This window comes from Ammospiza caudacuta, chromosome 23 (assembly GCF_027887145.1).
Source record: "Ammospiza caudacuta isolate bAmmCau1 chromosome 23, bAmmCau1.pri, whole genome shotgun sequence".
Classification (NCBI taxonomy): domain Eukaryota; kingdom Metazoa; phylum Chordata; class Aves; order Passeriformes; family Passerellidae; genus Ammospiza; species Ammospiza caudacuta.
The window spans coordinates 6,844,267-6,871,463 of record NC_080615.1 but is presented as its reverse complement, the minus strand read 5'-3'; the positions used below and the strand labels follow the sequence as shown (position 1 = coordinate 6,871,463).

At 46.7% G+C, this 27,197-nt stretch overlaps 1 protein-coding gene across 1 annotated transcript in view; it reads left to right on the top strand.

The window, feature by feature from the left end:
- Positions 1-24,731, top strand: part of POU2F3 (POU class 2 homeobox 3) — a 52,177-nt gene extending 27,446 nt beyond the window's left edge. The window contains 10 exon segments of the mRNA XM_058819131.1: positions 9,510-9,614; positions 11,030-11,132; positions 15,009-15,091; positions 15,652-15,834; positions 16,921-17,062; positions 18,270-18,406; positions 20,510-20,671; positions 22,136-22,202; positions 23,322-23,454; positions 24,536-24,731. Of these exon segments, the coding sequence (XP_058675114.1) occupies positions 9,510-9,614; positions 11,030-11,132; positions 15,009-15,091; positions 15,652-15,834; positions 16,921-17,062; positions 18,270-18,406; positions 20,510-20,671; positions 22,136-22,202; positions 23,322-23,454; positions 24,536-24,575 (1,155 nt within the window). The 3' untranslated portion in view covers positions 24,576-24,731.
- The last annotated feature ends 2,466 nt before the right edge of the window (positions 24,732-27,197 follow it).

Here is a 27,197-nt window from a genome sequence, read left to right as displayed (position 1 = left end):
GCTCCAGTTTTAGCGCTGGTTCTTTATTCCTGTTCTTTGCTGCCTTTGGTTCAGGGGATGGAGTGAGGATATGGATTTCCAACAGGCCTCCTAGAAAGCCTTTCCAGCTGGGTCTGGTGAAAATTCCTCCTTTCTAAAAGGAGGTCAAGCCTCCTGTGTGTTCCTGCCCTGCTCTCTCAGGAGGTGCTGAAGGGGTTCCCTGTCTAACTCCTCTCCCTCTGTTCGTATCTGACAGTCCTTGCCCAAAAAAACTTTAATTTTGGAGGTTTGTGTGAGATTTTACAGGAGGTGCTGAAGGGGTTCCTTCCCCTCAGGACCTCCTTGTCTAACTTCTCTCCCTCTTCTCTTCACATCTGACTCCCTGCCCAAAGAAACTTTAATTTTGGAGCTTTGTGTGGGGTTTCCAGCTTTGAGGCAGCAGGGTGAGTTATCTCAGGGCTCCGCAGCTGATGTCCTGTAGGCACACATGTGATGTGAGAGATTCAAAGTGGGCAAACTGAGATGTGAAAATCCCTTTTCAGTGCCATTAATGAGCGCCCTGACCTCAGCTGGTACCTTCCACCCACACGTCTGAGGGCTCTTTGCTAATGGGCTCAGCATCCCTTGGTGCCTGTGCGAGGTGGGGAGGAGTCCTGCAGACACAGCCTGGCTTTTCCCAGCGATGCTGAGCTCTGTCATTGCAGCTGGGATCAGGGGATGCTTCGTGGGCCACTTGCCCCTGGACATTGGGCTGGATTGGAACCCAGGGCCCTGCTCAGAGCTGGGTTCTGGACTCCCATCCTCTGATTCATCGTCTTGTGCTCAACCACAGACAAGTTCTTCCTCCCCTCCGTCCTTTTGAAGGTGCACAGGAGGGCCCAGCTCGCTGGGTAGTTTGTTATTAATATCTGGGATGCAAAACTCCCTGCACATTTAATTTCGCTGCACCAGGGCTTCCCTCCCCGCCGGGGATCTCTCTCATCGTTTCTCATTCCCACCTCCCCCTGCTCTCATGTGCTCCCTGGATGTCATTGCCGTTCCTGCTTGGGTAGCTCAGGTTTCAGTCTGCCCTCCACATTTCCATCCCAGCCCTGTTTTGCCCTCCTCTCAAGGGGAGGTTCACATCCTGCTTCCTTCTCCCCTCTGGGGATCAATTCAGATTTCACTCTCTCTTCTCCCCGTTGCCCCAGGGCATCAGCCTAAGTTCTTGCATCTGCTTTTCATCTCTTGAGCCTCCCCTGGCTGGAAATCAGGGCCTGACACTGGATCTAAGCTCAGCTCTGCCCTGGCCTTTCCCTTTTGAAGTCTCCCTGCTCTGTCCTAGGGACAGGCTGATTGCATAAATTTGTTTGTGTGCAGGCTCCTCATTGAGATGCAGCCCTTTGGGAAAGCATCAGAGAGAAAGCCCTGGCTCCAGGGAAAGTCCTCTGTGCCTAAATCTGGCCCTGCTTTGCTTAGGACAGATATGCAGAGGAACCCCTTCTTCAGGCTGGGTTTGTTCTGAGTTTGCTGGGAATGAACTCCCAAACAGGCCAGGGGAATTGTGAGGGAAAGGGGGATGCAATTAGGAGCAAGGATTTGGCTGTTTTAATTGTTTTACTCAGGAGATGGGCTGAAACCACTGAATTAATTTGTTGACAGCAGCCCAGAGCTGGCTGCATTTTATCTGTTCCTTAACATCCAGCTGCAGTCCGTTCCCAAACTCCTGCTCTCCTGCTTTTAAAGGGCAAACTCCATTTACAATGTGGTTCCTACACCTGTTTCCTTGGCAAAACACCTGGAACAGCTGCTCCAGATCTGCCTGAGAGGGAGAGCCAGAGATCTTAGTGCAAATTCCCTGCTCCAGCTCTGCCTGAGAGGGAGACACAGAGATCTTAGTGCAAATTCCCTGCTCCAGCTCTGTCAGAGATCTTTGTGCAAATTCCCTGCTCATCCTTGAGCAAACGCTTTCTGTGCTCACCAGGGACAAGCCCCAGTTTCATGGATCTCTCTGAAGGGTCACAAAACTTGTTTTCCACAGCAGAAACTCAGCCCAGGGCAGGGCTGTCGCTGGCCAGGTGGCCCAGCACCTTTTTTGAGGGTTGGGTGGCACGAGCTGCTGTGCTGGATGTGACTCCCAGGGAGTCACCACTAATGAGGAGAAGGACTCTGAGTCCTTGGAGCCCTTTCATCTGCTGAGCTCCAAGAATTCCCCCCAAACCTGCGCCAGCCAGCCAGGGTGGGGCTCTGCTCCTGTCCTGCACCAGCACAGTGAGGGGAAGGTGTTGTGATCCCAGCAAGGCCTCTCATTTTGGACATCCAAGGGCATTTTCTCCCTCTCCAGAGGTGCTCCCTGTGGGATCAATGGGTTTATCCAGCAGGGACCCTCCTGGATCAATGGGTTTATGCAGCATTTTCTCCCTCCCTGGAGATGCTCCTTGTGGGGTCGATTGGTTTATCCGACATTTTATCCCTCCCCATAAGTGTTCCCTGTGGGATCAATGGGTTTATCCAGCCTTTTCTCCCTCCCCAGAGGTTCTCCCTGTGGGATCAATGGGTTTATCCAGCACATTCTCCCTCCTCACGGATGCTCCCTGTGGGTTTATCCAGCATTTTCTCCCTCCCCAGAGATGCTCCCTGTGGCAGCAGTGGATTTATCCATCAGGGACCCTCCTGGCTGCTTCCCCAGCCCATGGAATTCATGGGGTTGGGAGCTGAGAGCTGGCTCTGAGCTCCCTCAACCCTTGGACTTCATCCCCCCACTCAAAATGAAACCCTGTGTGATGCTCTCCCATCTTCTTCCTCACTCTCCCATCTTCCTCACTTTCCCATCTTCTTCCTCACTCTTCCTTTCTCTCTTAATTGCACTTTTTGGTGTGGTTATTATTGCAATCTTCTCCTGCTCCTCTCCTGTCACAGCTCCCAGTGCCAAAAAGTGCCAGGGAGCAGCAGGAGAGGCCTGTGGAGCTGGGATGGAGCCAGCCCCAGTCTGATTCTGAGCTAATTCCTCCTAAAATGCACTGGGGAGAGTGTCCCCACCCAAGGGCAGTGTGGGCATTGTCCCCATGGGTGATTAATCCAGGGATACCCACACGGAGCCAGATGTTTGCAGAAGGCAGAGATTCCTCCCCATGGGCAAGGGATGCATGGGAAAAAAAAAAAAATTTAAAAAAGATATTTTTCATGCAGGGCAGATTCTCAGCCCAGAAAATCCCAATAAGGCAAATTTGGAGAGGAGCAGGAACGTGCTCGGGCTCCAGGGGACCTGTGTGAGCTTGCAGGAGGGCAGGGGAGCAGCCATGGAGTGGTGTGTGTGAAATCAGGGTGATAAGGAAAGGGGCAGGGATGCAGCCCAGGGTGGGAGCAGAGCAGATAAGCACGGAGGTGTAGGCAGAGGTGGAGTTCTGGAGAGGTTTGGGAGTTGGGCAAGTGAAATGTGGAGAGGGAGAGAGGTGCAGGGAGCAGTGCTGCAACCCACAGAGGGCTGGGGGAGCCCTGGCAGGGAGGCAGGGCAGAAATCCCAGCCTTGATGGTGGGAAATGGTGCTTCACCATAAAATATTCAAATTAAGACGCCGCAAACATTTTTTCAGTTTTACAGTGATTGACTGAACACTTGCTTTTTTGGACATCAGATTCCACAAGGTATTTTTAAATAATGACACACGAACCAAATGAATTCCCAAAATTTTAGGCCGAGTTTTAAATGTGTATTGCATCATGTTCAGTGAAGTTATGGGTGGACCATGGGGTGATGGGGAGTAGTTGTGCCTTCGTGGCATCCAGTCAAAAGTGGAGTTCCCCAGAGCTCAGTACTGGGGACAGTTCTTTTCAGTGTCTTTATCAGTGATCTGATAAATGATCAAGTTGGTAGATGACACCAAGCTGGGTGGCAGTGTTCATCTGCTGGAGGGCAGGAAGGCTCTGCAGAGGGATCTGGACAGGCTGGATCCATGGGCAGATCCATTTCCCGTGCTTTGAGTGCAGGTTCTGGCCACTCTGACCAAGAAAAGGCATCTCCTCTTAAATGCTCCCAGTCTGGGATGCCCACAGGGAAGGTACCACGTGCCTGGGTATCCCTGCTGAGAGGGAAGGTGCTGTAAGTTGATTTTTCAGTGTTTTTCCAGCGGTTGTATGCCCCTGAGAGCACCCAGAGGCTCTGAGCTCCCCAGGCTGTGGGGCAGGACCTTCCAACCTGGAGAGGTTTGGGAGTTGGGCAATGTGGGGGGAGAGAGAGAGAGGTGCAGGGAGCAGTGCTGCAACCCACAGAGGGCTGGGGGAGCCCTGGCAGGGGGACAGGGCAGAAATCCCAGCCTTGATGGTGGGAAAATCATTTCCCGTGCTTTGAGTGCCGGTTCTGGCCACTCTGACCAAGAAAAGGCATCTCGTGGGATGCCCACAAGGAAGGTACCACGTGCCTGGGTATCCCTGCTGAGAGTGACGGTGCAGTAAGTTGATTTTTCAGTGTTTTTCCAGCAGTTCTGTGCTCCTGAGAGCACCCAGAGGCTCAGTGGGGTCCTGGCCAGGACCCTCCCACCTGAGCAGGTGTCACCCTGAGCGTGGCCAGGCAGGGCAGGTGCTCTCCCCACCTCTGCTGTGGTTCTCCTCTCCCTGCGCCACAGGTGATCATTTGAGGTTCAGCACAGCAAAGTGGGGATGACTTTTCTCTCTCTTCCCTGTTTGTTTGGAAGCAAAATTTCCAGGGAAAGCTGTATCAGAGAGCCCACAAGAGCTGCATGTGGTTGTGTTTTTCTCCTGTCGAGCGTGCAGCTTGGTTGTTTCTGAAGTTTTGCCTTCCCACCCCTGCTTTGACTCCAGCTCAGCCATTTCCATCCCAAGCTGAAGCTGAGGACAAACCCTATCAGATCTCAGCTCAATTAATAAACTCAAAGGCCTCGTGGAGGGCGATGCAGGTGTGCTGAGGTTTGGGATTGCATTTGAATTTGCCATGGCTGAGCTTTAGGACAATTTGAGAGTTGATCCCACGCTGAATTCCTCTCTGTGATGCTGACAGCTTCCAAAAATCCCCAGCTTTCAGTGGGATACAAACGTTGCAGCGTGAATATCGTGGCACTGACATAAAGGTTTCCTGCCTTCTTTCCAGGTGGCTGTTAAGCCCTGCTGTATGTGCAGGATAGTACATGTGGAAATAGTAATTGCAACCCCATTATTACTACTATTATTATTGCCATAATTTATTATTAGTGTGTTTTTTATTTTATGGGGCCCACGTGTGCGGGTAATTCACGGCGGAGCGCTTACGCCATCCCAAGGTGGGAAGGCTCAGCGAGCTGCAGGAGCCTCAGATCCAGCTTAATTCCTGTTTCCAGCTTAAATCCTCCTCCCTGAGCCCCAGGCAAAGGGTTTTGGGGCAGCCCTGCTGTGCTGAGGAGCACTTTGGGGTGACTCAAAGCGTTTTGGGGTGACTCAGAGCTGTTCCTTCTCTGGGTGCCCCAGACCCTCTGTGTGCACCTGATCCTCCCCTCCCCTCTGCTCTGCAGGGCTGAGAGTGAGTCAAACTCCCAAACTCGGCTCTGACTGTGAGATAAGGCAGATGTGGAGGCAGATAAGTGCATTTCAAAGAGGTCACTGGCTAAATAGGAGCTTCACAACAAATGGGGGTGTCTGCATCTCCCACTGATGTGGTTCCTGCCTGATAACTGGTGAGGAGAGGGCTGCCAGGGCTTGGGTAGGAGAGATCCAGACCTGGAACTGGGAGACGATTGGAGGCTCTGAATTGGTGGCTGAGTGAGGAGGATGATGGAGCACTGTGTGTGTCACACCAGGAGCTCATCCCAAGGAGTTTTGTGGGGAAGACATTGAGATTATCCCTAAACTGGGATTCCCCATGGAGGGCTCCAGCCCAGCCAGCAGGATCCAACCACCAGCCCATGGAATCTGAAGGGAATTCAAGCAGAGCTGCTCTTCCCAATTTCCCAGTTTTCCAGAGCTCTCCAAGATGTCTGCAGGATGTTTTCACGAGCCGAGCGTTTGCCAGAAGTTCACAGATCAGTTACAAAACAGATGTACCTTTCTCTTTTTTTTTTTTTTTTTTTTTCCTCTCCCCTTCTTCCTACTGGTAAGGAAGAGTTTGTGCAGTAATTGCAGGCAGGTTGGGAGATGTTTTCTTCATAATTCTCCTTCTTATGAAATGTTTATGAAACACCTTCCACAAATCAGTTACGCAAGCGGGCTCCGGAGCTTTGATCATTTTCCATCACCCTCAATGCGTTTCTTAGTTTGTTTTGCTTTTTGTTTTTGTGTTTAGGCCAGAGATAGGTAAGAAACCATCCATCCTTGCAGCTGTTCAAGCCAACTTCGGAAGGGACTCTCTCTTTTGCAGCCAGTCACCCTTCCTGTGTTTTTCATTCCGTTTGCTCGGGGGCTGACCCTGTTTCAAGGCTGTGAAAACATCCAAACATCCACTTGAGATTTGCAAGTGCGATTCCTGCCCTGGCCCAGGGGAGCTCCCGTGCCTCCAGCTGCCGTTACCTGCTCCCAGCCCTGCCCTGGGCCTCCCCTCGGGCCCCAAAGGGAGGAAGGTGCTGGAGATTCACAGCCAAGAGCCCCCACACCTCACCCCAGCCGTGGGCGTTTGCAGGTCCTGCTCTTTGCCCCGCTCGTTTTTCTCCATGGGATGGTTTGGGTTGGAAGATTCCTTGGCATCAGCAATGAAGCTTCCACCAAACCAGGTTGCTTTCCTTAAATTTCCTGCTTTCCTGTTATTTTTTCTGAGTAAAATTCGGTGGGAACAAAGTCTCTCTATGACTTTCTTGTTCCCCTTTCCCCATCCATGATCATCCTATAAAACCAAGATCCTGAGCAATCCTGGTGGGATCTGCTCCTGCTTTTACCCAAATCACTGTTTCTCACTTGCAGAGCTCCCATCAAATACCCCCACGAGGTGATTCTCTGAGGATTTCATCATTTCAACCTTGGTTTTTTAATTTTTGGTTCCTCAAGGTAAACTCTTTCCATATTTGCAGGCATTTTCTGCAAATCCGAGGTAGATGCACTGGGAAAGGAGGAGGCAACTCCTCCCCTCGTTTTATTAATTTGAAATTTACATTATTTTAAGGGAGTCTCATGATATTGAGTGGCCTCGCCCACAATGTGTGTGGTTTTTTGGGGTTTTCTTGGGTTTGGTTTTTTTTTTTTTTTAATGTGCACTTGGCAATATTGCTGGTTTAACCAGGGAAAAAAACCAAAAGAGTGGGATTTGCATAAACCATCCCCAAAATTTTGGATAGATCCCGACCTCCTAATGAACAATTAGCCAGCTGCACAGAGGGAAGAGGAAGAGGAGGGCGAGGTAAATTTGAGCCTAAACCCAATGGAAATAGGTGCAAGGGGGAGAAGGATTTGTCAAGAACCAGAGCCCGGGTTCCCGCCCACTGCGCAGGAGGGAGAATTCCAGGGCCGGGGGAAGGAGCAGTGGGAGATGTTGTTGTTGTTTTTGAGTCGGGAGCCGGTGCTCTGCCAAACCCACCTCCCGTTCTCACATCCAGCCATGCCGGGATGCGGCTACACACCCCTTTGTGCCTGGAGCGCCGCCAGCTCGTCCCGCTTGGCAGCTGCAAAAATTGATTTCAGTTTGGAAATGGCTCGTGCCTCCTCAACACCCCACAGCTCAGGCAGGATCCTCAGCCCGGCTCTCTGAGACGCCAAAATCTTCAATTTCTTGGGACTGCTCAGCCTTGGATGAAGCAGGCAAAAGTTAATTTTTAATTTTTTTTTTTAACAACTTTTAAAATTTTTTTTTCTTATTTTTCTCCAATGGATTCTTTTTAATGCAAAGAACCACGTGCCTGCAGTGACTGGATGGCTCAGGGGTAACGGGGTGTCCTCCTGAGCCTTTTTGCCTGACGTTCAGTGACTTACCGCTGCCGATAGCGATCGAGAAGATCTTTCCACCTGATTTTTTTGTTGTTTTTTTTTTTCTGCCCTGCCAGGCTAAGAGGGATGATCATGCCAACCTGAAAGGTAGGAAAGAGCTGGAATTCATAGCATGTCTACCTCTTGCTGCAAGGAGCTGGGATTATTGCAAAACGAGTTTCGGCGGTGGCCAGAGCTCGAGTTGTAATGAAAGGGGGTGTTGTAATCACCTTCCCTCCGAGCAGCGCCTTCCAAAATGCAGAGGGGAACATTGCAGCTCCCTGTTCTGGAGCTGTTGAGCTTCTTGTGATCCCGTTTTCCCCCTTTTCTCCTCTCGTGGAGATCCACCAAAGCTTGGACTCGATGGTTGTAGAGGTCTCTTCCAACCGGAATCATTCCGCGCGTTTCTTTGCTTTGCTCAAATGGGCAGGAAAGCTCCTGCAACACCAAAATACTCGCTCAGGATGGGGTTTGTGGAGCTGGATTTCTCATCCCCCTCTGCTGGCAGGAGGCTGCAGGGCCTCAAGGCCCCATCAGTGGGGCAAAGACCCTGCTCACCTTTGGGGGATGGTTTGGGAGGGATCTGGTGGGAACACCTGGGGATGTTCTCTCCTTGGAGCCAGGGTGAATCTTCAGGAGTTTCAAGTTGGGTCCTTGGTAGAGTCCTCCTGGTTTTTCCAGTTTTTGGGAATTAGAGGCTCTTCCTGCTGTGATGAGGAATAACCCTTGTCCAGTGTTGAGAAAAGGTTTGGGTCAATCTTTTCTTGGAGGAGAGTTCTGTATCTTTTACCTGTCCCCTGTGCATGGACACTCCTCACTGACCTTTCAGGAATTTACCTAAAAACTTCCAAAATCCTCCCCTCCCTCCTGTCCCAGTCAGCAATACCAAAAGACTTCAGCTCCTACAATAATTGGAACACATCTTTATTATTACTTCTTAATAAATTTTTTTTAAATGCATTAGCAAAGTTAGAAATGAATGTAGAGATTGAGGAATAAACCAGAAACAAGGATTCAGTTCTGGTCCCAGGGTAAATTTTTTTCTAAGAATATGGATTTTTAAAATCATTATTTTCTTGTGGATGAGAACTTTGCAAGAACATAAAGTAGCTCAAAAAGACCACTGGACACCTGTGGAAATTTTCCAGTCATTTTTCCACAGCTTGTAACTGAGGAAGGAGATTTTCCTTGCAATTTCTTTTTGGTAGAAATTGAACAAATTGATGCCTGGAGTGCTGCATTTTCAATTCTAGGGGATAACTCTGCTTTTTTGAGGTCTTTTCCTTCATGACCCGTCCTTTCCCATCCCCTTGTACCATTCTCTGTTTTGTGCAGGGAAAAATGAGATGTTTTCCATGTCCAGCCCTCCTATTGGGGATCTGGAAAGGAGAATTGCTTCTTGACTTCACTAAAACTCCACAAAAGGCTTTAAACTTTGAAAAGTTGCTTGAAATTGGTTGTTTTCCTGAAGTGTTTTAATTGAGCAAAGTGCTTGGCAGAGCAGGAGAGCTGTCCATGGGGTAGAGTGGGGAGCAGCAAGTGTGGAATAACCCCGATTTTCAGCAATGGAAACAGCACAAAAATCCCTGAGAGGAGCCTCCTCCAGCCTCCTGGATCCCAGCTGCCCTCTGCTCACCCCTGCTCCCTAATTCCACGATTCCTTTGCTCTTTTTGCAGATTAAAACCGAGGACCTCAGCGACTCCTTGCAGTCTGCCATCCCCCCTCGGTCGGGGCACCTCGTGCAGGGATCATCCATGATGCCAGGGAGCCAAATTGCAGGGGTGAGTGACCTGAATCCCAGGAAAAGGGGCTGCTCCTGACCCCCCTCCCCAAATTCTTTTTGCCAGAACGGGTGAGGAACACTGAGGTGGAAAAGTGAATCTTGATCTTCCTCCTCGGCTTTTCCTCGTGGGTTCAAAGTTGGGCTGGGCACATGCTGGGGTGAGAATTCCTCTGAGGGTTTGAAACCACCCCATGGTCAGGAAATCCCTTGGCTGCCCCTGAAATCCCAGGAAAAGGGGCTACTCCTGACCCCCTCCCCAAATTAATGTGGCCAAAAAAGGTGAGGAACACTGAGGTGGAAAAGTGAATCCTCATCTTCCTCCTCGGCTTTTCCTCGTGGGTTCAAAGTTGGGCTGGGCACGTGCTGGGGTGATATTTCCTCTGAGGGTTTGAAACCACCCCATGGTCAGGAAATCCTTCAGATTGGGAATAATTGGAGGCTGAGACAGCCCCGTGGGGAAGTGTCTGATAATGCTGGCCCTGCTCTTCCTCATTCATGAGTGTCTGGTTAATGCCATTGCTGGAGATAGGGTTCTACACCAGATTAACTCCTAATCTCAGCCTGTTGTGGCCTCAAATTGATTTACACCAGGGGAGAAATTAATTCCTCCAGGGAATTTTTTTTTCCCAAGGTAAAAATGTGGAGTTCAGCACTGAACTCCTCAAGGGATTTTTTTTTTTTTACCTAAGGTAAAAAATTGTGGAGTTCAGCACTAACTCTTGTTAAATTCTAGTGGGAGTTGGATGCCAGGTGGCCACAGAAGTGCTCTGGAATCCTTTCTCTTCTTCTCTCATGGGTATTCAGATCCATGATACAATTTAGGGATTCTTCAATTCCCCCCAGTCTTCAGAACAGTCCTGTGGGAAGCAGAGTTGGTGAGCTGGGACAGCCGGCTGCAATCTGCTGAGAGATTTCAGGCGGTGGAAATGCTTTATCTGAAGAAAAAGCTCTGGAAATGCTTCATCTGAAAAAACTGAAATCTGAGAGGTCTCACTGTTCTAACAACCAGAGTTTGATTGCCTCAAAAATGTCTTGATCAGGAGTTAACTTTTCCAGGGAAAAGCAGACACTTTTCCACATGGATATCTCTGTCTGCACCAAATTCTTCTCCTATACTTGAAACTTTTGGACCTGCAGCCCTCCAGCCTCCAAATTCCCCAAATTCAGTGAGAATTCTTCTCCTGCACCTGAAACCTTTGGATCTCCAGCTCAAAAATGTCACCAAGAGTAAACTTTTCCAGGGAAAAGCAGACAATTCTCCACATGGAGGTCTCTGTATGCACAGAATCTTCTCTCGCACCTGAAACTTTTGGTCCTGCAGCCTCCCAGCCCCTTAAAATGCAGAAATTCAGCGTGGATTTGCGAGGAGCATAAATCCTTGATCTTTATTGTTCCCTTTGCTTTTTTCTGCAGGACATGAGCTCTCTCCACACCCTGCAGCAGCTGGTGTTGCTTCCTGGGCACATGCAGTCAGTCCCCCAGTTCCTCCTGTCCCAGTCTCAGGCAGGACAACAAGGTAAGAGAAGGAAAAGTTGAAATTATTCCTTTTTCGGGCTACCTAAAAGCAGAGGTCAGACCAAACTGAGAGAATAAAAGCAGTTCTGTTTATTGAAGGGCCGTCAGGTAAATCTATAGTAGATAAAACCCACCCAAAAATGGAGAACTGGTCGTGGATTTCACACTTTTATAAAGTTTGGTCCATTTGCATTTTAGGGGTGAATATTCCAATTCCAGCTTCAGCTGATGAAGTCATTGACCCCAAGTTTGCTGCCCCCAACTCCCTTTTGTTTCCATCTCTGGGCCCTGAGGCAGTGAGGTGTCCTTGGTTGCCAGGCCTGGAGAGGAATCGTTGTGTCTGCCCCAAATGGGAAACTGCACACTGTGTGTGGGGTTTGGAGTTACACACTAAAGAACTGCAGGGTCACAAATAGATGGAAAAAATAGTAATATATATTATTAAATATAATTTATTGTTATTGGTGGTAGTAGTAGTAGCATTAAATATAATATCATCTCTTTCAAAGAGATGGAAAATAGAAAAGCTGAAATCCTGGAGAGGAATTGTTGTGTCTGCCCAGAATGGGAGAGCAGCAGCTCACACTGGATATGGAGTTTGGAGTTACAAACTAAAGAACTGCAGGATTACAAGTAGATAGAAAATAGAATAATATACTGTCATTAAATATAATTGGTAGTAGTAGTAGCATTAGTATTAAATATCATATAATCTCTTTCAAATAGATGGAAAATAGAAAAGCTGAAATCCTGGAGAGGAATTGTTGTGCCTGTCCAAAATGGGGAAGCAGCAGCTCCCACTGTGTGTGGAGTTTAGAGTTATGCAATAAAGAACTGCAGGTCACAAATAGATAGGAAAACTATAGGAAAACTATAGGAAAACTATAGGAAAACTATAGGAAAACTATAGGAAAACTATAGGAAAACTATAGGAAAACTATAGGAAAACTATAGGAAAACTATAGGAAAACTATAGGAAAACTATAGGAAAACTATAGGAAAACTATAGGAAAACTATAGGAAAACTATAGGAAAACTATAGGAAAACTATAGGAAAAATATAGGAAATATAGGAAATATAGGAAAATAATATAGAAAAAAATAGAAAATATAGGAAAATAATATAGAAAAAAATAGAAAATATAGGAAAATAATATAGAAAAAAATAGAAAATATAGGAAAATAATATAGAAAAAAATAGAAAATATAGGAAAATAATATAGAAAAAATATAGAAAATATAGGAAAATAATATAGAAAAAATATAGAAAATATAGGAAAATAATATAGAAAAATATAGAAAATATAGGAAAATTAAATTATAAAAATATAAAGCGACAGAGATGGATAAATATTTAAACACCTCCCTTCTGGTGGTGGTTTTGCCCAGGGTGATGCTGCCCGGGATGATCCCAAACCCATGCGGGAGATGCTGTGGCACTTTTTGCGCTCCTCGAGTGCCACCTTGGGGCCAGGCAGCGCTCCCAGCCTGGGATTCCCGCAGAACAGCGGAGGAGCTGCTCCCTCCCGCTCCTCATTAATCGCAGAAAGCTCATCAGAGCTCGGGCCGATCGTTTGGAGGGAGGGGAATTGCAGGGAAGGAGCAGCTCTGGGATGAGAGGGAGAGGTTTGGATATTTGGATATTCCCTGCTGCCAAAATCCGCTCCAGAAAGGCATTGAGGACTCACTGTGTGCTTGAGAAACTCCCTGTAATTCTGTTTTTACCCCCAGTATTCTTCCAGCATTTCTCCCACCCCGGGGATGTTTTAGGCTTTAATTCATAACCTGGCAGATCCAAGGGGATTTGGATCCTTTGCTCGTGCTTTGATTTATCCCAGCACAGATCTCCCTCCACACGAACTAAAATTCAGGATTATAACTTTAAATCTCTGCAGCTTGAGCCTTCTGGTTCACACACTCCAAAAGCAAGTGGGGAATTTATTTCTTCCTGACAGGATATAAATTCTCCTCTCTGCCAAATGACACTGAGTGATGGATAAAGATACTTGATGTATATTTACAAATAATTTTGAATTTGTTTGCTTGAAATATGGTCAGGACAATCTATTCATTGCTGCCTTGCTTTTATTCATGAATAATAAACATCTTTTACTGCAAAGCAGAACTTGCTGCCTTGGAGAGATTGGAATTTATCTGTTCAGTGAATTTTTTTGGCAGCTCTGTTTGCTCGTGACTCCTTCCAGTTCCAGGCTTGACCAGGGCTGGATATTGTGGCCAGGAGCTGGATTTTTGTGCACTTTGCATGGCTGATTGCCAGGGTTTAATGATCCTTTTGCCACATGCATGCACAGCCAGTGGGGAGTGAAAATGGAGAGGAATTTGGTTCAAGTGGAGTTTTCCTTCTTCCAATATTCCAGAATTGTCCCTGTGGCCATCAGGGAATGCCCTGAGTGTCTCCTGATTTTGGACTGTGGGTCCATAAATGGATTTTGGGGCTTGGCTGGGGGCTGAACCTTTCCCAACAGAATATGAATTTCAGTTTGTTTGTGTTTTGAAGCTGTCAGATCAACTCCCAGCTCTTATTCCCAGTGAAACCAAACACCTGAGTCAGGGGTGGGAGAGTCTCTAAGGATGGGAATGAACAGCCAAGGAGATTTTGGGAATCCTGTCAGCCTGAGCATTGCTGCTGAAATCTTCATCTCAGCTGTCAGACCGGTGATTCCTGAACCCAGCCTTCATTCTCCCTCAGAGCTGAGGTGTTCAATCTTGATTTTAAAGACTCCAAACGACAGAGCATCTGCCATGTCCCAAGGCAAAGCCATTGCAGTGATTAATTACCTGCACTGCTAAAAATGAGCACCTCATTACCAGCCTGGATTTGAAATTTGATGTTGTTCCAGCGTTAGGGAAAGCTTATTCCAAACCCAGCCTGAGTAAATAAATGGGATTTTGCACATCAGATCTAAATTAAATAAGAAAAGGCAGAGAGGGGGGCAGTGATTGATTTTGGAGATTATCTGTTTTCCTTTTTATTAGCAGAAGTCCATAAATTTCTACGGATCTCCCTGTAATTGTCAGTTATAATCAATTAAATATATTGACTGCTCTGTGCAAGGCTATAAATCCTCACTAAATTCTATAGGTTTCACTCACAATGGACTTGAAACCAACTAAATTTCTGGGGAACTACACAACCTAATCCTGTAGGACATTCCCTCTAAGAGATATAGGCTTGTACTTGGCAGTTTGTCAAGGAAGCAATTACACCCTCTCCATAAATCCCATTTTTTGTTGGGTTTATGGATTTCCCTTCTTTCTTCCTTTCATCATTTCGTGTCAGCTGCGACGTTCTGAAAGAAATTCAATTTATTTGAAATACAGTAGGGTAGGAAAGAAGGGGTCAGAAGGCCTCCAAATGACATTTGAAAATGAAATGTAGAATTCAGAGCAGAGTGGGAGGGCTCATGAGATTAGCTGGAGGATCAGGGTTTTTTTAGCAAGATCAAGTGGCTGAAAGTTGGAGTCACAAGGGCTTATATTGGAAATAAGATGTCCATTTTTCTAAGAGCTGCAATAATTAAGAACTGAGAGAAATCCCCAGGAAGGATGTAGAAAATTCTCTGCTGCTTGGCACCTAAAATCAAGATTGGAGGTCTCTAAAATGCCTGAGTGTGATGAGTGACACGCAGGGATCAGCAAATGAGATATTTCACTTCTCCCATTATTGTAATGATCCCTTGCAGGCTCAAAAGCCACGGGAAGAACCTTTTATTTCTCATAATCCACTCAGAGCCAGACACGTTCCTAAGGGCTGAAACTCTTATATTTTGGGCAAGAAATAACAAATGGAGCTTTGCACTCTGAGCTTCCCTGGGGGTGTTCACTGACCAGAAATGTCTCTTTTTTATCTCCTCAGCTTTGCAGCCAAACCTCCTCTCCTTCCCTCAGCAGCAGGGCAGCCTCCTCCTCTCCCAGCCCGGCCCCAGCCTGGCCTCGCAGGTAAGAACACACCTGAGGGTGGGTAAGAATGTCGCAGACATCCTTTCATGAAAATCCTTTTCTTGAGATTTTTTTCTTCTTGAGAAGCTGGGAGGCCTCAGGAACAAAATGCAAACAATGGTTATCTGCTGCTGTGGAATGCAACAGGCGCATCTGGGATTGGTCTCGTGTGGTTGTTTCTAATTAATGGCCAATCACAGTCAGCTGGCTCAGACAGAGAGCTGAGCCACAAACCTTTATCATTCTTTTTTTTTCCTATTCTTAGCCAGCCTTTTGATGAGAACTTTTTCTTCCATTCTTTTAGTATAGTTTTAATGTAATATATATCACAAAATAATAAACCAAGCCTTCTGAACATGGAGTCAACATTCTCATCTCTTCCCTCACCTGAAAACCCCTGTGAGCACAGTCACATCAGAACACACCTGGGTGTGTGTAAGAACACACCTGAGGGCGTGCCAAACTCCCCCTGCTGCTCTAGGGAGGGCAGATGGCGCCGGAAACATTCTGGTTTTTTATTTCTGTGACTCTGAGCATGTTTTTTGGGGTGTTTTGGACAGGCTGTGGGTCGCTCTGGCCTGCCTGGCTCCTCGGTTGAGCCCCACCTGGACGTCCCCCAGCACCTGCAGGTGGCAAAGCACCTGACCCCAGCAGGGGCATCTGAGGAGCCCAGCGACCTGGAGGAGCTGGAGAAGTTTGCAAAGACTTTCAAACAAAGGAGGATCAAGCTGGGGTTCACACAGGTGAGAGGGAAGGGGTGGGGGGAATTTGGGGCAGAGCTGTGTGTCGCTGTAGGACACGAAAAAACACAAGCGCACACGGCTGTTCGCAAGGTGAGGAAAAAGGGAAGTTTATTTTCTGATTTTAACATTTATAGTTTTCTAAGAGTGGCAGTGGATTTTAACATTTATAGTTTTCTAAGAGTGACAGTGGATTGGAGGATGACAGTGCCACTCCTCCAATGGCACTGGACAGACCAACAGCCCATCAACTCTCCCCTCCTCCATAAAAGAATGCAAAGCAAGGAGTTATTTACAGAAAGTGTGTGAGAGAGTTCACTACAAGAATATCAATATCAGAAGGCTTAGAAAATCTTAAAAAACCAGGGTGACATCTGTGGGTGAAGGAAAGGCTGGGTTAGGTAAATTTGGGTTATTTTGCAGCATTCCCTTCCAAATTCACAAAGAGAAAAACCCATCCTAGCACCTCACCACCATAACCTCAATGTCTGCACATTTTCCAATATTCAGAGGTGGGGGCAGACTCCTGGGGGGATCAATCCCCTTTCCCTGGCAGGCAGGTCATGGAAACAAGGCTGAAGCTATGCTGGCAGCAGCCTGAGGGGAAGTTAAGGCTACAAGAGGAATAAATCCTTCACTGAAAGAATGATTGGGCTCTGGAGCCACCTGCCCAAGGAAGCGGTGGAGTCACTGGATGTGGCACTCAGTGCCAGGGTTTATGTGATGAGGAGGTGTTGGGTCATAGGTTGGACTCAATGATCTCAAAGGTCACAGTCACAGCATCACCAGGTTGGATGAGACCTTCAAGATCATCAAATCCAACCCAGCCACAACACCTCACCTAAACCATGCCACATCCAGGCTTTGTTAAACACGCCCAGGGATGGTGACTCCACCACCTCCCCGGGCAGAACATTCCAGAACTTTATCAGTTTTTCTCTAAAACCTTTTTCCTGATATCCAGCCTTGGTTCAGCTTGAGAGGTCCTCTCCAGGCTGGTTAATTGTGTGCCTCTGTGGTTCTGCTGGGGCTGGGACAGCTGGGAGGGGTTTCCCTGTGCTCACTGTGGGCTTTGGGTGTCCCTGGCAGGGGGACGTTGGCCTGGCCATGGGGAAGCTCTACGGCAATGACTTCAGCCAGACCACGATCTCCCGCTTCGAGGCTCTCAACCTGAGCTTCAAGAACATGTGCAAGCTCAAGCCCCTGCTGGAGAAGTGGCTCAGTGATGCAGGTGGGTGACAGCAGGGCAGAAATGCCACTGGTGCCTTGGGAAGGCTGAGCTAGAACAGAGATTAGACAGAGCTAAAGAATAAAGCAGGGATTTATTAAAATCTCCTCAATGGATGCACCTTGGGCAGCACAAGAGCCCAGCCAGGGCTGCACCCGAGATGAACCAAAATGGTCCCAAGATGAACCAAAATGGTCCCAAAATGAACCAAAGATGAACCAAAATGGTCCCAAAATGACCCCAAGATGAACCAAAATGGCCCCAAAATGCACGAGCGCTCCCGGGGTCTCTCCCTGGGATCAGTTCTGCTCCATTTGCACCTTGCAGTTCATTGTCCCATTCCAGCTTTAGCCCAGGCACTCCCACCCTGCTTGTTTTTCTCTCTGCAGCCCACGGTGTTTGTGCTCCTGGGCTGAGATTTGGATCATTTGTCCTTGGTGCCCAGCTGGAGCAGGAATTGTTTTGTGTCCCTGCTCTGTGCACAGAGCTCAGCATCCCCTGATGTGAACCCAGACCCACACACTAAATGAGCACAGAACCTGAAAAATAGAAAAGCTGAAACCTGAAAGTCTGAAAAATAGAAAAGCTGAAACCTGAAAATCAAAAATATAAAATCTGAAACCTGAGGCATCACCAGCAGCAGGAGAGGATCCATCCAGGACCCCCAAACCCCTTCAGCCCCTCGCTGTGGGAGCTGGAGAAGAAGGGGAGCAGCTGCTGAGGGATCAGGCCAGGGGAAGCAGCTGGAAAAGGAAGGATTCCAGTGAGAGGGGAATCCCCTGGGGCAGCAGGGTTTGGGGTGGTGTCCTGTGCTGACCTCACCCTTCAGGATGTCTGAGCCATTGGTCACATCTCAGCCACCCCGAGCCAAATGCTTTGGTCACATCCTTTTCTGTGAGAAATGAATTTATTGGAACGCTCCTGGTCCCTGTCAGAGCAGGCTGGGAATCAGAATCACAAAGGAAAAACAGTGTGTGGGTTAAAACGTTTTTCTTCTTTGATTTGGGCAAGCTCGTTGATGGATTTGGAGCAATTTTAATCATCATCAGAGGGAGGATCCACAATCCACAATTAATCTACTTTAGAAGGCACCTTTAAATTAATTTAATTTATTTTAGAAGACACCAGCTACTTTTATAGGAAGCATCTGGGAATGAAAATAACTCATTATCTTCTTGGACATCTCATTTTCCCCTCCCTCCTCCCTCAGAATCTGCTCCTTTGGATTCCTCCATGAGCACCCCCAACTCCTACCCCTCAGTGAATGAGATGTTTGGACGGAAAAGGAAGAAGAGGACCAGCATTGAGACCAACATCCGCTCCACGCTGGAGAAGAGATTCCAAGATGTGAGGGGAAAATCTTTCTCTCCCTCAGCCTGGCATTTGCGAGCCTGGGGCACTGAGTCCTCTCAAGAAAAGAGGTTTTCTTGGGGGTATTTATTTGATATCAGGTTGAAGAAGCAATAAGAAAGTGTTAAACCCAAAGGAGTTCCCAATTATTTGAGAGTAGGTTAAAAAAATGCTTGAAGGAGTTAACAGGTAAAGTGTTAAACCTAAAGAAATTCCCAATTATTTCCCTGTTGAATGTTATTCTGAGGGAATTACAATTTTAGCACCATATTTCCCCATTATCACTGGGGCCAAAGCTGATCTCTGCACCCAATTCTGTTCTGTGTGAGTTGCAGAAGTGTCACAGGAGCTCTGTGGCTACAATGTCCCTTTGAGCAGCTCTTCTGAGACCCCAGAACTTTTTGCTCCAAATATTTTTCCTGAACCCATTCAAAAGTTGAACCCTTCTACTTTTTAAGCTCCAAGAATTTCAGGAAAAATCACTACAGGCATCAAAGAGAGCTTTAATCAATAGGACTAAACTGTGCCTTGGAAATTTCTCAAATCAAAACTGTTCCTGAGCTTGTTTTTCCTTTTTTTTTTCCCTCATATCAAAACTTGCGCAGTCCTCATCAGATCATTTTAGCAGCTCATTTTTAGCTGGTAGAAGGCAATTTCTGCAATGGGAATATTATCTTGGTAGATTATATTATCCACCTCTGTGCCAGGTGGCTTTGGCATTTCTGAGCAAACCCCACAGAGCCAAAAGGAATGAAAATAAATGACTCAGGGCAGGGTGGGCTCTTTAGAAATAACCTTTAGAAAGGTTATTTCCCTTTCTAAATGAGAAAGGGGAGGGACAGGCAGTGACTTTTGTGACCTCCTGTCCCCTGGATGGTGGCAGGGCCACCAGGTTGAGGCGAGCCCAGCTCTGATTTTGGTGCTGTTAAGCTCAGAGAGGGAAGAGATTTGTGCAATACCAGGGGCAGGAGCTGTGATTCATCTCCCCCCTGACTCTGGGAGGGCTGATGTGGAACGTGAGGCATTTTGTGCTTCACAGAACATAATCTCTCACCCAAATATTTGCCCTCAGACTCAGACAGGGCTTTTGTCCCCTCCCAGCCCGCAGCCAACCCCACCCTTGTCCTCCCAGCAGCCCCTGATGCTTTTTGGGCTTTTAAACCTCCTGCTTCTCTCAGCAGAACCCCAAGCCCAGCTCAGAGATTTCCTTGTGAATTTTGGGGCTTTTTAACCTCCTGCCCCTCTCAGCAGAACCCCAGGCCCAGAGATCCCAGTTCAGAGATGTCCTTGTGTTGTTATTTGGGGCTTTTAAACCTTTTGCCTCTGTCAGCAGAACCCCAAGCCCAGCTCAGAGATTTCCTTGTGCTTTTTGGGGTTTTTTTACCCTCCTGCCTGTCTCAGCAGAACCTCAAGCCCAGAGATCCCAGTTCAGAGATTGCCTTGTGTTCTTTGGAGCTCTTAAACCTCCTGCCTTTCTCAGTAGAACCCCAGGCCCAGCTCAGAGATCTCCCTGTGTTCTTTGGGGCTTTTAAACCTTTTGCTTCTCTCAGCAGAACCCCCAACCCAGTTCAGAGCTGATTTCATTGTGGTTTTTAGGCCTTTTTTAACCTTTTGCCTCTCTAAGCAGAACCCCAAGCCAAGAGGGCTCCTTCTGCTGATTGGGGCTTTTTTAACCTGCTGCCTCTCTCAACAGACCCCCAAACCCAGTTCAGAGCAGATTTATTGGGGGTTTTTGGGGCTTTTTTAACCTGCTGCCCCTCTCAGCAGAATCCCAAGCCCAGAGGTCCCAGTTCAGAGAATTCCTTGTGCTTTTGGGGGCTTTTTTAACCTGCTGCCTCTCTCAGCAGAGCCCCAAGCCCAGAGATCCCAGTTGAGAGATCTCTGTTCAGAGACTGCAGTTCAGAGATCTCCTTGCGCTCTTTGGGGTTTTTTAAACCTGCTGCCTCTCTTAACAGACCCCCAAACCCAGTTCAGAGCAGATTTATTGGGGTTTTTGGGGGCTTTTTTAACCTTTTGCCTCTCTCAGCAGAGCCCCAAGCCCAGCTCAGAGATTTCCTTGTGCTTTTTGGGGCTTTTTTAACCTTTTGCCTCTCTCAGCAGAACCCCAAGCCCAGCTCAGAGGAGATCTCCTTGATAGCAGAGCAGCTCTCCATGGAGAAGGAAGTGGTTCGGGTCTGGTTCTGCAACCGGCGCCAGAAGGAGAAGCGGATCAGCTGCCCCATGCCATCCCCCATCAAATCACCCATCTACAACTCCAGACTGGTGAGGGGCTTGGGATGCAGCCACCTGACTGCAATCCCACCCAAAATTTATCATTTTTATATACATAATTATTTATATATTTTATATATATATATATATATATATATAACATATATATATTTTATTATATATATGTATAATTTATTTTTATTCCATCCATTGAAAACAATCAGCTAAATTATAACAATTCATTAAGCGATAATTCTGTTTATTGAAAAAAGTGGAAAGAAAAGAAATTAAGTGATAATTCTGTTTGTTGAAAACATTGGAAAGAAAAGAGAAGTTTCCTAGGAGGAATTGATTAGTTTAATTGTCGGATAATTTGTCAAATCATGATGCGATCCCAAAGCTTTTCCCCTTGAGATTGATGAAGAAAAGTCTTTCCCAAGAAAGGGAGGGTGAGGGATTTGGGATTCAGCCACCTGAGTGGAATCTCACCCAGAATTTATTATTTAAATATACATATATAATTGTGTTTGATATATGTATATATATATATATATATATATATATATAATTTATTAATTATATATATATGTATAATTTATTATTATTCCATCCATTGAAAACAATCAGCTAAATTATAACAGTTCATTAAGTGATAATTCTGTTTATTGCAAACACTAGAAAGAAAAGTTTCCAAGGAGGAATTGATTAGTTTAATTGTAGGATAACTAATTTAGTCAAATCATGATGCTATCCATGTATATATAATTTATTATTTTCAATGGATAGAATAATAATCAGCTAAATTATGATAATTCATTAAGCAATAATTCTGTTTATTAAAAACACTAGAAAAAAAAATTTCCTAGGAGGAATTGATTAGGATAATTGAGTCAAATCATGATGGTATCCCAAAGCTTTTCCTCTTGAGATGAATGAAGAACAATCTTTCCCAAGAAAGGGATGGTGAGGGGCTTGGGATTCAGCCCCCTGAGTGGAATCTCACTCAGAATTTTTTTATATATATATATATATATAATATAGATATGACAGATATGTATAATTTATTATTTATATGAATATAATTTATTATTATTCCATCCATTGAAAACAATCAGCTAAATTATAACAATTCATTAAGCAATAATTCTGTATATTGCAAACACTGGAAAGAAAAGACAAGTTTCCTAGGAGGAATTGATTAGTTTAATTGTAAGATAATTTAGTCAAATCATGATGCCATCCCAAAGCTTTTCCCCTTGAGATTGATGAAGGAAATCTTTCCCAAATTAATGGGAGATGAGGAATGGCATGCGCTGATATCAATTTAGCTGCTTTTCTGCTGCTTCATTTAAGAGTTGCTTGGTGCCTTTGCCATTTAAAAGCGGCAGGAGCCTCCTCAGTGGATAAGAGACAAAATTTCGGAAATCCAAGATAAAATTCAGGTTCTGCAGTTCCTGGCTTTTGGAATGCAGGGGGCTGTGCAGGCAGTGCAGGATGTGATTTCTCCCCTCTCAGGTCTCTACCTCAGGCTCCTTGGGGCCCCTCTCCGTCAATCCCGTGCACAGCACCATGCCTGGGACTGGTGAGCCTCGGGGACCCTCCCTTCCCTCCTTTGCCCTCTTCTCCCTGACCCCTCCATTTCTGGGTCACATCTGCAGGATAATCTCAGTCAGAGCCTTGGCTTGGGCCAGAATATGTGGGTAGAACAGCCCAGCTGTGCTGTAGGGTGAAACCATGGAAAACACCGGGCAGAAGGACATTTCCACAGAATCCTGGGCTGGGGTGGTCACGTTTGGGAGCCAGGCACAACTGGAGCCAAATAAAGGGTGGGTTAGAGTCAGATCTCTAGGGGTGGAGACCAGATAAAGGGTGGAGATCAGAAATTCCCAGATAGAGGAACAGGGACATTCCTGGGGTCCCCCAACTTCCCCAGGGCAGGGAATCAGAGCCAGATAAAGGGTGGGTTAGAGTGAGATCTCCTTGGAGAGCTGAGATTCCCAAATAGGGGAACAGGGGATATTCCTGGGGTTCCTCAGGGCAGGGAATCAGAGGAACCACATAAAGGGTGGGTTAGAGTCAGATCTCCGTGGACACCAAAATTCCCAGATATAGGAACAGGGGACATTCTTGGGGTTCCCCATCTTCCCCAGGCAGGGAATCAGAGCCAGATAAAGGGTGGATCAGTGTCAGATCTGCTTGGAGACCTGAGATTCCCAGATACAGGAACAGGGGACATTCCTGGGGTACCCCATGTTCCCCAGGGTAGGAGCAGGGAATCAGAGCCAGATAAAGGGTGGGTCAATGTCAGATCTCTGTGAAGACCTGAGATTCCCAGATACAGGAACAGGGGACATTCCTGGGTTCCCCCCACCTTGCCCAGGCCAGGGAATCAGAGGAGCCAGATAAAGGGTGGGTCAGTGTCAGTTGTCTGTGAAGGCCAGAAATTCCCAGATACAGCAACAGGACGCTTATGGCATCCCCTCCTCTTCCCCAGGGCAGGGAATCAGAGCCAGATAAAGGTGGGTCAATGTCAGATCTCTGTGGAGACCAGAGATTCCCAGATACAGGAACAGGGGACATTCCTGGGTCTCCTCCACCTTCCCCAGGCTGGCATCAAGGAGCCACGGGGTGGGCACAGGGATGGGGTGGGCGTGCTGGGGCAGGAGGAGCTGCCAGGCTCACGGTGCTCTGTCCCTCACAGTGACATCCTCGTGCTCCCCAGGGAACTCCAGCAGGCCCTCGTCCCCTGGCAGTGCCCTCCATGCCAGCAGCCCTGGCACAGCCCAGAGCAACTCCAAAGCTGCCATGAACTCCTCTGGCTTCAACTCTTCAGGGTAAGGCTGAAAAAACCCCACAAAAAAAACCCCAAACCAACCCAGGGCATCGGGGAAAACACCGGGATCTCCAGGAAGAACAGGAAAACCCTTAGGGATTCCAGCAGCGTGGGGTGTTCCTGTGTGACCTCTCAGGGACAGGGGGGTTGTTGGGGTACATAAGTTGGATTTGGTGATATCTGAACAAGATATTTGGATTTGAGCTAGATATCTCGATTAGAAGAGAAAGCGTTGCCAAATGAGTTGGATTGTGGGCTAGACCCAACCTGTAAAATGTGGATTTGAATACAGATTTTAAATATTAGGAAGTGTCCCCATTCCTGTCTTCACACAAAATCTATTAGTTTTGACTCTTAGAGGGAAAAAAACCCAAAATTACTTCTTGTGAAAGTTCTCAGAGTCTGACCCAAGTGGTCAGGCTTCAGAATTTGATCCAACATCTTAGAAAAACAGGTTCTGTGCAAAATGCAATGCCAGGTTTAAATGTACCAAAGGTTTGAAAGTTTTTGTGTAAAAAAAAAAAAAAAAAAAAAAAAAAAAGTGGGTCCCTTCCAGCTGAGGATATTCTGGGATGCTCAGGAGTGGCAGGATGTGATTTCTGCAGGATGTGCTGACCAAGGTCAGGTTGTGTGGTGGTGTTTGAGGGTCCAAGGACAAGGGAAAAGATGAGAATCTTGACTCCATCTTTCAGAAGGCTGATTTATTATTTTATGATATATATTGTATTAAAAGAAAATGATCTATTAAAACTATACTAAAGGATAGAAGAAGGGATTTCATCAGGAGGCTTGAAAGGAATAGAAAGGAATGACAATAAAATCTTGTGGCTGCTCACAGCCTCGACACAGGTGGCTGTCATTGGTCATTGAGTAAAAACAATTTAATAATTCTCCAAATCACATTCCAAAGCAGCAAAACACGGAGAAGCTGAAGCTTCTCAGCTTCTCAGGAGAAAAGATCTGGTGAAAGGATTTTCCATAAAATATGTCTGTGGTGAGGTTGAGAATCAGGATGATTTTCACTCAGAGATGGAACTTTTTATTCATTTATTCATTTATTTGTTGTTGCATGCCGCCCACAGCTCCTGGTACCGATGGAACCAGCCCACCTACCTCCACTGAGAGCTGGAGCAGCGAGGGCAGGAGCAGCTGTGCCTCCAGGCCGTGCAGCGCCCACGAGTGATGCTCGGGGCCTCCAGTGCCTTCCACGGCCGCCTGCGCCAGGATCCGCCAGCAGCGGGGCTGTGCCGGGACTCAAACTGCAGCCCAGCCCCACAGTGGCACTGTCCCCCTTGCCCAGCCCCACAGTGGCACTGTCCCCCTTGCCCAAGCCCCCAGAGTGGCACTGTCCCCTTGGCCAAGCCCCCGCGGTGGCACTGTCCCTGCAGCTGTCCTCGCATGGCTCCTCCGCTTGCAGCGCCGCATCCTCCCGGGCAGGGCTCCTGTGCAGGGCTCTCCTCTCTCTGTCTCTGCCTCTCTTTTCTCTGTCCCCGTGCCGCCCCAGAGGTCCCCAAAAGGAAGGAGGGTCCCTCCTGCTGTCCCTGTCACGCACAGCCCCCAAACTGAGCCGAGGTTTGAGTTCATTTCACCGCAGCCCCGTGGCTGGGTGGGAGCCTTGGTTTGCCCCCAAGGCTCTCCATCCGCTTGCTTTGCTCCTGCTCCCCTTTCTAAAGGTGCTTTTTGTTGTTTTATTTTTCTTCCTTTTTTTTTTTTTTTTTGTTAATTAAGTATTTTAGAGCCTTCTTATTTTTTCCTTTAAAAAAAAAAAAAAACAAACAAATAACCAAAAAAAAAAAATTGTCTTTTGCAAAACTTGTGTCCAGGTCTTGTTATTGCTGGAAACCTTGGGGGAAATTGGGATTTGTGTTGATTTACACAAATGAATGGGATGAAAATGAATCTTGGACTTCTCTTTTTAATTTTTTTCCTCTTTTATTGGGTTTTATCTGATACTAAATAATAACAAGCTATTATTGAGATGCCCTCTGGTCTTTGAGCTGGAAGGAATTTATTTTCTGTTCTCTGTTTTTGTGCTCATGTAGTGTTGCTTGAGGTTGGTGTGTGCAAGTGGTTGGGAATTCCATAAGATTCCAAAGGAAATGTCAATTTTCACAGCCAATGGTTACAATTCCACTCTTACTTTTCCTTTATTTTTAATTAATTTTGGCTGATATGGGTATTTAAGATTAGCAGATAAGGACAAATTTAAACACTAATCTGAACCTTTGGGCCACTCTGTCTTATTTTACTTCCTGCATGACTTTGGAGAAAGGACTTGATCCCTGATAGGCAATGGTGATGAAAATCCAATTTCCTTCTCCCAGTGCTCAATTTGTGCCAAACTGCAGAATTTAGGAAATTATGAACATCCCAACTGATTCTCCTGCCACCCATCACCGAGGACATTTATTAACCCAAACCCCTGCACTGCTGTAGTTTCCAGTTTGTTCCCACTGTGAAAATCTCAAATTATTTCATAGATTATCAGCAATTATTTAAACAGTGAGCTCTGATTGTCTTCATAACCTCAGCCTGCACATTTCACCCAGGAATTCTTGAATTAACTCCTGGCAGCTGAGCTGTAATTTGTATTTTGCCTTCAGAGTTATATGACTCAGTCCAAGCTTGCAGAGGTTTGTGAGCCCCTTGATCAAAAGAGATTAAAAATAAAATTAAATCAGCTATTTCCAGTAATCTATTTCCAATTTACTGTACATCCACATGCTCTTAGAGCCTTGAGAAGATACATTAAAATCCAAATTCACCTCTGTTCCAAACCATTCCATTCAGTTCTCAGGAATTCCTCCAAGTCGTTTGCTCCCACCTGCATGAATCTTGGAATAATGTTCCAAAATAAAAAACAAAACTGGGAGGGAAACCACCAATGTGTTAAAAGCTGAATAACAGCACCTGCACGTGAATATTTCCGCTGAGATCAAGGCCAAGCTGTGCCAGGCGTTGTACAAAAACATCCTGAGGGTTCACCTCCTCCCCAAAGTTTACAAACACAACGACAAATCCCTGGGGTTTATTGATAAACTGGCCCCGAGTGGGAAAACAAACAGCAGCAGTTTGCTTGCTCCACACAAAGCTCCAGCTGGAAGGGGAAGAGCTTCGTCCCCCTGGCACCCAGGAACGATTCCAGAGAGCATCTGAGGGATTCCAGAGCAGCAGAGCAGGAAATTCCAGCTTTCCAGGAGCTGGAGTCACCACCACGGCCACAGGAACAATGCAGGGAGCAGCTGGTGCCTGTGGGAACTCAGTGACCTCCTGAGCTGAGCCTGGAGCTTCTGCCCCTCTCCAAGGCTGGGCTGCCTCATAAATTGACGTTCAGCAGTGCCCAAGTCCAAGCAAGGCTGGGGAGAATTGGAAAATGAACAAATTTTTGTTGGCGTTTAATTTTTTTTTATTGTTCGTTTATTTCTTTCCACCTGTGAGGAGAGGGAGTGCAAGCTGGGGGAATGTTCCCCATGGAATGTGCCTGGAGCATCCCTGTGCTCCCTGTGCCTGCCCCTCTCCAAGGAGAGATGCTGTGGCTCATAAATTGACATTCAGCACTTCCCAAGTCCAAGCAAGGCTGGGGAGAACTGGAAAATGAACAAATTTTTGTTGGTATTTAATTTATTTTATTGTTCATTTATTTCTTTCCTCTTCTGATTTCCACCTGTGAGGAGAGGGAGCACAAGCTGGGGGAATATTCCTTGTCCTTCCCAGATTTCCCTGTGGCCTGAAGGGAGATTTTGA